A 12,733-nucleotide genomic window follows, 5' to 3' on the forward strand; every position below is an offset into this window, starting at 1 on the left:
TAACAGAAGAGGCCTTAGACTACTCAAAGAAAAGCACTTTGGCATTTACTGGGATCACCACTACTCCATATTCTCAAGGAACAACGTTTGGCTTCAATAGTTTACTAAGAACGACAAATGGCATTGTTTACTCATCGGTTGCTGCACCTGTTCCCTCCATGTATGCAATTACTACCCAACCGGGTTCAGTATTTAGCACAACATACGATAGTCTCACCAATTCTACAGATCCACTTTTAACACTTCAAAATCAGCCTGCTCCATATGGCTTTGTACACACAACAGACCAATCAATATTCACACAGTCTGATATATCAAAGGATATTCTACCTTCTGCATTAGCCAGTCTCCTTCCCTCCCTGACAACCTTCCCTGAGCTCTACTCAGATGCTACTCTTGAGGCAATAGCAGCCTCACTGGACATGCTGGTATCCCCGAATTTTCCTGATTTAGATGACAGCAAGAGCCAGCAGTACAAGGCTGAACATGAGTTCTTACAGTTAGAGAAGTTGAAACAGCTGTGTCTAGCTGAAGAGCTTGAATGGGAGAGGCAAGAGATACAGCGTTACCGTGAACAAGAGCAGATCATTGTTCAGAAGGAGCTGGAGGAGCTTCAGAACATGAAGCAACAACTTCTCATGCAGAAAGAAGAGGAACGCAAAGCCCATCTGATTCTTCAGCAAGAAACTTTTGCACAGCAGCAGCTTCAGTTAGAGCAAATCCATCGATTACAGCAGCAACTTCAGCAACAACTACAAGAGCAAAAGATATTCCCATGTGGGTTCAGGCCAAGTGAGGGTATGTCCCCACCCTTGAGCTCAGACATCATACTTGACTCAAAATATTCAGGGGGAGATAATGGACAATACTGGCCAGTGAAGGATGACAATTCAACATTAACTGCAGTGTCCACTCATGACTCCACAACAGGCCAAAACTGGCTAACAACAACTTCTGGGGCTTTTACACAGTATAGTTCAAGCATTCCTGTATCATTAAGTGCACAGACAAAGGATCAAATGCAGTTGTTGTCGACAAACCTGTCAGATACAGCCAAGCAAGAGCAAAGTGTGGGATTAAGTGGAAAGAAATTAATTGAGAGTGGTGTTCAAACAGACGATGAAGATGGGGTTGAAAAGTTTCCTTCTGGTAGAAGGAGAAGAAGTAGGAGAAGTGTAGATAGCTGTATGCAAACTGATGATGAGGATCAGGATGAATGGGACATCCCCATTCGGAGCAGACGCAAGTCCCGTTCCAGTAGATATGCTGATGGAGAGAAGGGAAAAAGCAAGGTATCAAGTATTGCGATTCAAACTGTAGCAGAGATTTCTGTTCAGACAGAGCATTCAGGGACAATTAGGAGATCACCTGTTCGGGCTCAGGTGGACACAAAGGTAGATTTACACAGAGAGGGCCAAACAGAAAGTGATTCAGATATTACATCAGACAGAGATAAAAGACGTCCAGCTCCTGCTGAGATAAGTGTTAGCACACACCTGACAGCTGATGATGTTGGAGCATCATTAATTACCAAATCTCCGAAGGGATTATGCTCGCCAGTTTCACCAGTGTCCCCTGGGAAAAGTTCACAGAAGATGCTTACAGCAGATTCATCAATGCATCTCAGTAGTCCAAGATCACTAAGGGCCTCACAACGATCTCTGTCTGACCCCAAGTCACTCAGTCCAACAACTGAGGACAGAATGATGTACCAGTATTCAGACACCTACTCTGTAAGTACTGCACTTGTATTCACTCTTTAACCAATAACCAATTTGTTATATTTTTTTTCACCAAATGATTAAATGTCAAATGTCCATTCTGGATATATCATGTCTATTGCATGCTTGTTTTTCTTTTTATTTCTGTTTTATATTTTAATCAACAGAGCAAAGGTTCTCAGAGCGGCACAACAGTTGGCACTCAGAAGAAAGTAAAGCGCACTCTGCCTCATCCACCACCGGAAGAAGATACCCTCATTGGCCTCTCTGGGTACACAACTGCTTCTGCCAGAAGACGAATGTGCAGGAACACCACTATGGCGCGGGCCAAAATCCTCCAAGACATAGACAAAGAGCTGGATTTAGTTGAACGTGAGTCCTCAAAACTCCGTAAGATACAGGCAGAGCTTGATGAGGAGGAGAAAGAGATAGATGCTAAATTGAGGTATCTGGAGATGGGTATAAATCGAAGAAAAGAGGCTTTACTGAAAGAGAGGGAGAAGAGGGAGAGAGCCTACTTACAAGGAGTGGCAGAAGAGCGAGACTACATGTCAGATAGTGAGGTCAGCAACATCAGAGAGGCACGAGGTAATGGTCATGGACTAGAAAGGCCACGGACTGCCCCACAGTCAGAGTTTAACCAGTTCATTCCACCTCAGACTGAGTCTGAGTCCCAGTATGCACAGCTTACGAGCCCGTACTCCCATTATCAATATGCATCCCAAACAAGTCAGTATCCTCAGCAGACGTTGTACCAGCAGCAGTCTCTTTACCATCAGCAGGTGTCCCCCTACCAATCCATCTACTCATCAGTACCCTCACTCAATCAGCAGTCCCAGCAGACTGGCTATGACCATTCCTCACTCCTTCTGATGCATCATAAACCACGTCAGACTACTTTGTCTGAGTTAGAACCAAAGATCACGACAAACTATGAGGTCATACGCAACCAGCCCCTTCTAATTGTCCCTACATCCACAGAGAGTGCCTATGGAGTTTCCCATCTCGGTGGTAAATACGGTAGCCTTGATCTGAGGATGGGCTTGGAAGAGAGAGCCAGCATGGCCAGCAGTCCCATGTCCAGCATATCAGCTGAGTCCTTCTATGCAGACCTCGATCACCATAATGCCAGGAACTATGTCTTGATTGATGACATTGGTGAACTCACAAAGAGCTCCACGGGCCTTGGTTCAAGCTTCAGTATCGCCGATAAGGATATCAGCAAAGCTGACCGACTTCTCCGGACTGCTGACATTCATCGGACTGCAGATGTGGCAGATTTTCTTGGTCCTCTTCAGGCTTCTTCTCGATTGCATTCATATGGTAAAGCAGACGAGGATTCCATGGAGGAGCCATATGAATTGAAGATGTTGAAACAGCAAATTAAGCAGGAGTTCAGACGCGGTACAGATAGCCTCGAACAGCTTACAGCCCTGCCTCACTACCTCCACTCAGACACTAGTTTTAGGCATTTCCCCAAAGCTGAGAAATATAGCATTGGGAGACTAACTTTAGAGAAGCAAGCTGCCAAGCAACTTCCTGCCTCAGTTCTTTACCAGAAACAGCTAAAGAATAAAAAAGCACTTATTGACCACAAAATTACAAAGTTTTCGCCCATCCAAGAGAGCAGGGACCTTGAACTAGATTACAGCAGCTTTTTGGCCTCTGCCAGCTCAGTTGGTGGACTGTCTGCCAGGGCAAGGCTCTTGCAGGATGAGATCACTTTTGGTCTTAGGAAGAACCTAGCAGAGCAACAGAAATATTTGGGTTCAGCTCTTGCCGCTAACCTGGCTCAGTCACTCAACTTAGGCCAATCTCACAACCTAGGGCCTACCATTAGGTCTTCCCTTCAGGATGATGGCACCTACCCCAGTGGTACTCGGTCAAGACCTTCCTCTAGGCCTTCCTCTGTATATGGACTGGACCTATCTATCAAAAGAGACTTGTCAAACTCCTCACTACGCCTGAAAACTGAGGGTGAGGGCATTGATACACAGTTTGTATCTAGGGCTAAACCGACAAGTCTGCCAATTAGTCAGAGCAGGGGGCGAATTCCTATTGTTGCACAAAACTCTGAAGAGGAGAGTCCACTGAGCCCTGTTGGTCAGCCCATGGGCATGGCCAGAGCATCTGCAGGCCCACTCCCACCCATCTCAGCAGACTCAAGAGACCAGTTTGGCTCCAGTCACTCTCTTCCAGAAGTCCAACAGCACATGAGAGAGGAGTCCAGGACAAGTGGCTATGAACGGGACATTGGCTTTATAAAGGATGACCTTCAGGGGGCCATGTCAGATAGCGAAGGTAAATTTGTTATGAGATCTGTTATCAGCCCTAGCTTCTGCTGATATTCATCTTTTGTATGGCTCTGAATGCATTATTTATATCTGTGTGTAAATTCAAAGGTCACATTTTCCTTTACTCTTTTAAAATTTTGTCTAGGATTTTGTCTAGGAACCTACACTTTGTAGGCTGTTACAGTTGCATGATGTCATCTTCTTAAATTTAAATATTCATCTACATATGTACAGTATACATAAGTGTTTTTTTTTATTTATAAACATTTGCCTTGTCTTTCTTAATGAATTTGCATGCTACTTAAATGCAAAAGGAAATTTATTGTTTCCTTTGCAATTATTGTTCTGTCATATGCATATAAGAAGAAAAGCAATTAAGAAGATCTTCCAAACTACTCATTCAGATATTTCAATTCATTATACACTCCGTGCCTGTGCTATTTATCACAGCCCTGCAATTGACGAGGAGACTGATCTGCCTTTAGTCTATGAATTTACAACATCCTATAATTCTGTCAGAATCATTTAGTGACTGGTTATCTTAGGAAGGCAGTACTCTATTTATGAATTATATAAATGGTAAAAAAAAAAAAAAAACAGTTCTGCAGTTGATTGGTTGAATATAAATTTGTCTACTAGCTGCCAGTATTTTACGCTAACTTTCCAGAAGCTATGGGATACTAAGCCATTTATGTAAATCATAAGTAAACCTCTGTCTTCGTGTGAAGACATTCTCATGTTATATTCATGCATGTACTGTACCTGGTTCAGTTTGTCTAGTTTTCATTAATTCAGAATATTTCATATTGCAAAAATGCAAGTATGTAACCACACTGATTGGACAAATTAGATGATAGAATAAATGTAGTGAACTTTGAACTCAGTGCTTTTAACAAGTGATGGCATGAAATTTAGACAAATTTAGCAGTTAATCTGGTTATAACATACATTCACTATAGCTTAGTTGTCTATTACAACCAAATCTACTACTTGTAACTCGTTTGTTTTTCAATTTTCTTTTAGAATGTTTCCAATTTTCATCCTCAATAAATGCTTGCTATTTCAGTTTTTATTTGCATGGCTTATCAATGGGAATTTAAAAACATATTGCATGCTACATGAAGAATTTCTTACTTTTTATTGTAGTGAACATTATGAAAGTATAACTATTTAGAATAACCCAGGTATTAACGTGTTTTGATGGTCAGTTTTATAGATAATATGTGAGATCATTACACAAATGGTTTGGCTAATATAATGTTTCATTCAAATTTATTGTAAAACATATTTTTAATCTTAGTGCTTTTATGGCACTCTCAATGCCAAGACACATGTTAAAATCCACTCCATAGTGTAATATTGTGTTAAATGTCAAACTGTTTGAAAAGTTTAACATAAGCTAGGTGTAAAGATGGCATAAACAAACAGAGTGCAAAGTTTAAATATATAGTGGTTTACAACAGTAAATGCTCTGCTGGGTTTGCACAGACATAACACAAGCCTCTGTCTTGAGAATATCAGAAATATATAAGATTCCTATTCCGAAGCAACATTCAAGGTTCAAAAAGCTCATTCAGTAGTCTCAGTTTGTATAAACACACGTAAGTAATACAGTGGTTTTAAATCCACCCATTTTACTTTTAAACATATTTTATGTGTTTTCTGCAAATGTGCCATAAATGCTGTCAATAGAGCTTAGTTAGTTTTGAACCTGTGACATTTACATAAGAACGTCAATGGCAGTATTGGTAAAGAAATAATTGCCTGTATAGCTTTATGTATACTTTTAACACATCTTAAACTTATTATTATATTGAATTATCATTACTTTTATGGGCCTACCTTACAGACTGAAAAAATGTATGTTAAAGGCTCTCTGTATAGTAAAATATTGACTACAATGGTGTGCGCTTTATGTATTTTAGAAAATGAGATAATTACATGAATTATATATTTGCAAAAGTACATCATCCACTTCCACTCCAAATGTAACAGTGTGTTTTAAGGCTAATTTTATGAATTCTCTGAAATGCAATGTTTGTACTACAGCTGGAGGTCCTAGCTGGAATGTGAAAGGTGAGAACTGTTGTTCAACAACCTTCAAAATATCATTAAGCATAAACCTACTTCATGTGTGCCATAGTCTTGAGTGACGGGCATTTCTCAGTGGTGCACCTCAGACCCATCCTGGTGTTCATTATCACTGCACTTCAAGGTCTCTCCGACATGGCCTGATCATATCAACCGAGGCACATACATGTCTACATACACAAGTATAAATGTGTGCATAGCAGAAGTTTCCTACAACAAGTTAGTGTCATCAGGAAACAACACTTTATGAACTTATCTTGCTCCACCAAAATGCCACTAATATAATGGAATCTTTTGAAACTAGTTGATGTCTGAAATACAGATCAAGGGTGCTGTTTTGGTGATGTAGGATACAGGTAATTAGAGAGAAATGTCCTTCTTATAGCTTGTTTGCCAGAATGTCAGCTTTCCATAGGCCATAGGTTCGCCATGGTCAATGCATCCTCTAACTTTGGTAATAAAGTGAAGGCACTGTTGATTTAAGGTGACATTTCCTTGCAGAAGGACAGCACGTCAAGCTCTTTATTGCAAAAACGCCTGCAGACAGATCCAGTTGTCAGTTTTCTTCTCACTCTATTAGGAGTTAAATGATGATTTGTGGCATACTGTAGTGCTGCCTCATGAATAAAAAAATGCTTCACTTACACAGTATTGTAATAAAGGCACCTGCAGGTTATGCAAAATACCCAGTAAACAAAACAGAAGATATTGCTCGCCTGATCTATTTTAGGTATGTGCTGACATGTCTGCCCTAGCTCGAGTTATGAATTATTCTAGGAATTCCCAATCTCTTTAAAGAAAGTGCTAGAAAACAGCAGCAAGCCTATATCCAGTCTCATAGGATACAAATCTTATATATAAGCATTGCGACTCTGTAGAGGAGAACAAGTACACTGCAAAAATCCTTGTCTTTAATGGTATTTTGCCTTGTTTTTACAATTAAAATATCTAAACATTCTTAAGATAAAACAAGATCAATTTAGCTGAGAGCCAAAATTGCATATTTAAAAAATATATATAAAACATTATATTATACTCTTAAAAATAAAGGTTATTTATTGGCAGAGATGGTTCCATAAAAAAATCTTTAACATCCATTAAACCTTTCCATTGTACAAAAGGTTCTTCATACTTCACAATAAGAAAAAAAGTGTTTATATTAAGAACTGTTTACTGAGAGGTTCTTTAGGGAACCAAAAATGGTTCTTCTAGGTCATCACTCCAACCCCCTCTTTAGGAACCTTTATTTTTAAGAGTGTACCTATTTTCAGATGAATCTCACAAAATATAATTACATTTTATGCTTAAAAGGATTTAGGACTCGCATCTCAGCTAAATGTATCTTTAAGAATGTTTTAAAATTGTTGCAGAAAAACAAGACGAAAATACTAAGAAACTATATTTTTGGATTGCAGATTGCAATTTTAAATAAGTAAATTGCTTTAGTATCATGAGAGTCTGGTAATATAGAACAAATGCTGTGGTTTTGTTGGAGTAGTGTTTTAATTGTATATGCTAACTAGTGTACTAGAGAGTATACTAACAGAAAATGTACTAATCATCAGACATTTGGTAAGGCATCTCATCATCACACTCTTGTATGATGGTGTGTGTATGTGCGTATATCTGCTGTGGTTTGTTGCCACAGCAGTCCTCTATCAAATTCTCGACGCATGACATGTAGCCTGTTCACAGCATGCATGATCATGTGTGCATGCCTCGACAAATGTCTCAGATCATTGCTTTTTCTGCCCTCACCATCCTCTGTCACTACTTCCCCCAGAGGGGTCAGGCTACTTAATACACTTAGCATTTATCTAAACAAACACTTGATTTTAGACCTTGTGGAAGTGAGGTTAGTGTCCAACCCTTGAAACATAGATATTGTTCTTGGAAGCCCTGACCCAAATCCATTAACCTGTCAGTTCAAACACTCTGGCAAAGAAGTGTCCCCAACTGGGGGTTGTGAAGGGATGGTTGTCTGGGAGAAAAGTGGTGGAGTGGGACACATGCCACAGTTTTGTCTCTTGTGATAGTACAGTGGATGCTTTCTTCCTGTCTTCTAGCATATCACCTTCAGCATGAGGAGACAGACTGGTTTGACAAACCCCGCCAGGGACGTGGTGGACCAGAACCCGGGCCAGAAAGAAGACAGGTAAAGTGACACCCCCAGTGTGAACATGATTTTCCCCAAGTAGGATGTGTTCCTGGAAACACTTCTGGAACAACATACCTATAGTTTTAACCATAAAATCTCAAAATCTGTATAATTATAGGTCAGTATAAATGTTTTATCCACAACCCAAACTGTACGGCTAACCATTACAATCTGAATGTTATTCAAGGAACATTTTCTTCTTAAACCACATTCACCATGCAAACACACATACGGCACCTATCCTTGAAAGAACACCAGACTTCATTTGCAAAAGTGTTGTTAGAACTTCAGCTATTCTTCATTTACTTGAATTGTTTTCGTTGTTGTAGATGAAAGGCAGCCATTACCCCTTCCCACACACCCGCATCAAACTGCAACGGGACCCCAAGGACCACACCGTCTCAGGTATGTTCTCATAGCAATCACTCCACAAGATACACAGCGAATAGTAGTCAATTAGGCTTGCAAATTAAATTCCTGGAAGGAAAGCAAAACAACAACTGTAATCTATCTTGTGACCACCGTATTGATGAAGAGATCATGTTTAAAATTATGCTAAGAATACTCTGATTAGAATCCAGTTACTCAGCTATTCCTCAGCTAAACTGAACCCATCTGAATTCAGGGAGTGGACTGGGAATCAGAGTTGTGGGTGGTAAAGAGATCCCAGGGACCAACGGAGAGATCGGAGCTTACATCGCTAAGGTTTCAGCAGGAGGATGTGCTGAACATATGGGAAAAGTTGTGGAAGGTAAGGACTTTCAATTAGTCAACCAGATAACATTAGCAAGTAACATTTTCTTGCAGACAGGAAGGGGTTAATGATGTGAAATAGATGTGATAAGTAAATTTGATTAAAAAAAAAAAAATGTTTTACTTGTCTCATGCATTTTTCAATTCTTAAAGGTCATGTTACTAAGTGTTTTAAAGCAAGCATCAGCAAAATAATTCCTTTTAAGCATTCAGTATTCTTTTAAAGAGAAAAGTGCCTAATTTAGAAATCCATTTCTCATTTTAACCGGGATGGCTATTGTTGAGCTATGATTGCTCTCCTTGTTGACCAATGCTGGCTCAGCATGCTGTGTCAATTTAGATGAGCTCCTCTGAGAATAGCTCAGCTTCCTGAACATGTTTTTGCTTGTTTGATTTTTTTTTTCTTTCATAACTCATGATTTTAGCAAAGACTCTTCGTATTAAAATGTTTCCTTTTATAGTGTAAAATCTTTTTGTCTGTTTTATTTGTTTCATCCATGAAATATGCAAGCACCAATCTGCTGGCAGATTACACAAGCTGTTCTCTATCTTAAGTATGCTTTTCCCTTGATACAGTAAAATAATGTCTGCTGCTACAGTGGAAAATGTGCTAGAGCGCAGATTTAATATCTGATAGCTGTAGCAATATTATTTGGACCAAGAGTCAAATGAATGCACAATTGCACAATGCATACTCATATGCTTGCACGTCAACTAAGAAACATAACTTATGCATGTTTAATATTGAATAGAACAGAGATCGTCCATATTTAGCCAAGCGAAACACATTGGTAATTTGTTACCATGATCACATATACCTTTCATGAATAACAAGGGAAAATATCACAGCATTTTTAAAATTAAAGCTTTTTGAAGATTATTTTAAATCTTCACTTGTATAGCACAAAGTATTTTCAAAAAATGAGCCGAATCGGATTCCCAATTATGCATGAATCATTTAGATACTAACTTCAAAGCTGAAATAATGGTTTTTGCCTAGTGCTAATCTTGCAGACTAATATGGAGATATGACTGACATACTTGCTGAACATTTGAGAGGTTTTTGAGTGAACACTGAAGGGAATGATTGTGTGGAGATGAACAGACATTTGAATGATGTCCTGTTGTTATCAGCCTCTGAAGCACTCAGAATGCAAAAGACCTATTTGAAGACTCGCTTTCATTTGTGTAAGTGCCCGGGGTTTGGCCTGAAGTGGACTTGAGTTTGCAGTGAGGCTTTTTTCCCCTTCTCTGTTTTCTGCACTTGTTTTCAGTCTCTGATGCTCAAGGACTGTTTTCTTGTAGTGAGTGAAGAGCTCAGGGAAGCATGCTATTGAAAAAGTGTGTGTGCTATTTTTGTGTGTAGTTAAATCAGTGATTGTTTTAACTGAACTTTCCCTACAGAATCACAAATGCATCTATCCGTCTATCTGTGTGTGAATCTATCATAATAGTTTTTGGTTTTTAAAAGTAGACATACAGTAGCTTACTTATAAACAACACCACTCTTTAGTATTTTCCATAACAATATGCAGACAAATAATGTTTACTTTTGGCGTAGGTGCACTGCGAGTATCTGTTTTTACTATTCTAACCTAATAAATGTTTCTCGGTTCTGAGGCATGTGTTGTGTTCCTCAGGAATGCAGGTTCTGGAATGGAATGGAATCTCTCTGCTGGGAAAGACATATGAAGAAGTGCAAAGCATTCTGGGACAGCAGTATGGAGAGGCAGAAATATGTGTGCGCCTGTAAGTTACAATAATGTATTTAGTGTTCAAGACCCACTTTAGTCCAACTCCAACAAAAATAAGCATGTTAAAGGTTTTGATCTTTAAATCAATATGCTAATATATTTATTATCTTGACTCATGTTTAGAGATCTAAACATGCTCTCCAGCACAGAACACCCCCAACAACTCGAGCTCCATACTCAGCTGAGAGCTGGTGAGTGTCTCCAATATTTTGTATTCTTCCCATCATATTGTGCTTACATGTCTTGCTGCCTTTAATAAGCTTTTCAGACTAAAAGGTAAATCAGTCCACTCTGCAGCCATCTTGGTCTTGGACAGGGTCCAAAATCCACAAAAAAAAAAAAAAAAAACTTGCCTTATGTTTCGCAAACATATTTCAGTGGCTTCTAAGATGAGTTTTTAAGCAGGCTAAAATCCAGGTCCCGCTAATATGCATGAAACCAGTAGTACAAATGGTTATTTGCTATTTTAACTGGAAGTTGTGACTTCCTGTCCTACAGCTTTCCTTAGCACTCAATTCCAGGTCATGAATCTGTGTGTTCGTATGGTGTGTGTGCATCAAAATTCTTGCACTACTGACAGTGGTTGAAACGGGTTTGTTTTGTGTGTGTGTGTGTTGTAGGTGAGCATCAGCGTTCTCCAGGTATAGACCCTAAGCAGCTGGCCGCAGAGCTGCAGAAGGTTTCACAGCAGCAGGCTCCTGCCTCTGTGCTGTCTGCTCTGGAGAGAGCAGGACACTTGCACTCTGGCACCGGATCTGCCGCTTCCAGTGGGGTCCCCAGCCCTGGGCAACCCGGCTCCCCTTCTGTCAAAAAGCGCCATAGTAGCAAGGTGCTGTATTTGTAAAAATGTACACGAAGATGCCAAATACTGTATATGGAGCATATACCAAGTGCTGAGTCTACATTTTGAAACTGAAAATTTGATTTAAAGCAGACAGGGATTTATTTTTCATCATTTTGTTTTTCAGTCAGCAGAGGTTCTGAAGCCACAACCACATCCAATCACTGGTGAAATACAAGTGAGTCTGTGCACCAATTTCACAATCACCAAATTTATATGTACTGTATAGAACTATTCTAAAAATAATTTAAATTGCATGATTGTGTTTCGACTGTGTTTGCAACGTGTAAAACATTGCCATAACCAGATTAAGTCATTATTCCCATTCTACTTATCTGAATAAGACAGCTAACAATATTGTTTACAATTTTGTAAACATAATGTAAACATCATGTAAATGGTTTTGCAATATCTATTGTAACAGAATATCAATTGATATTTGTCATATTATTTAGGTATTTATTTAATGTGTGAACAAAACTTTGTGCAGGATGAAACAATGCAGAAGTGTGCAGTGTAGAAGATTAGGAAAAAAACAAATTTTGAGAAATTTTTGTTATTGTTGTTTAAACTGTTACTGTTCTTTAATAAGAATTGATTTAAATAAATGAAAAATGCACAAAAAATCGAATATATTTTGCTTTTATTATGATCTATCAGCCTTACTGACTCACTCTAGTATTGACTGCTCTATTAAATTTATATTAAATTGAATAGACTATCTATGGTATTATTTATCTCATACTGGATCTTTTCCTCAGCTTCAAATCAACTATGACAGGAATATGGGTAATCTGATTGTTCACGTGCTACAAGCTAGAAACCTCGCTCCTAGAGAAAACAACGGATACACAGACCCCTTCGTTAAGGTCTATCTCTTGCCAGGGAGAGGGTAAGTATCCCTGTGCACACAATTCTGTGTGTGTGTGTGTGTTTGTGCGTGTGCGTGTGTGTGTGTGTGTGTTAAAGTTATAAGAGTAAGAGTGAAGAATGAAATGAGTCTCTACAGTATGTACTACGTATATTTATTTAAATTTTTGTCCTTGTCCACATATATAAATGTTGTAATTGTGGTTGATTTATTGTCTGAATTTTTTTTTTTTTTTTTTTTTTTTTTTTTT

At 38.9% G+C, this 12,733-nt stretch overlaps 1 protein-coding gene across 5 annotated transcripts in view; it reads left to right on the forward strand.

Annotated features, from left to right (window-relative positions):
- Positions 1-12,733, forward strand: part of pclob (piccolo presynaptic cytomatrix protein b) — a 73,971-nt gene that overhangs the window by 50,742 nt on the left and 10,496 nt on the right. For 4 of the 5 annotated variants that reach the window (XM_026287185.1, XM_026287184.1, XM_026287186.1 and 1 more), the window contains 11 exons: positions 7-1,733; positions 1,889-4,022; positions 6,065-6,091; positions 8,173-8,261; positions 8,594-8,669; positions 8,890-9,015; positions 10,658-10,766; positions 10,895-10,962; positions 11,392-11,600; positions 11,740-11,790; positions 12,374-12,504. In XM_026287185.1, the coding sequence (XP_026142970.1) occupies positions 7-1,733; positions 1,889-4,022; positions 6,065-6,091; positions 8,173-8,261; positions 8,594-8,669; positions 8,890-9,015; positions 10,658-10,766; positions 10,895-10,962; positions 11,392-11,600; positions 11,740-11,790; positions 12,374-12,504 (4,747 nt within the window). The remainder of the gene's footprint in view (positions 1-6; positions 1,734-1,888; positions 4,023-6,064; positions 6,092-8,172; positions 8,262-8,593; positions 8,670-8,889; positions 9,016-10,657; positions 10,767-10,894; positions 10,963-11,391; positions 11,601-11,739; positions 11,791-12,373; positions 12,505-12,733) is intronic. The other variant, XM_026287187.1, reaches the window with a different exon arrangement.

The sequence above is a fragment of the Carassius auratus genome, chromosome 18 (genome assembly GCF_003368295.1).
Source record: "Carassius auratus strain Wakin chromosome 18, ASM336829v1, whole genome shotgun sequence".
Classification (NCBI taxonomy): Eukaryota; Metazoa; Chordata; class Actinopteri; order Cypriniformes; family Cyprinidae; genus Carassius; species Carassius auratus.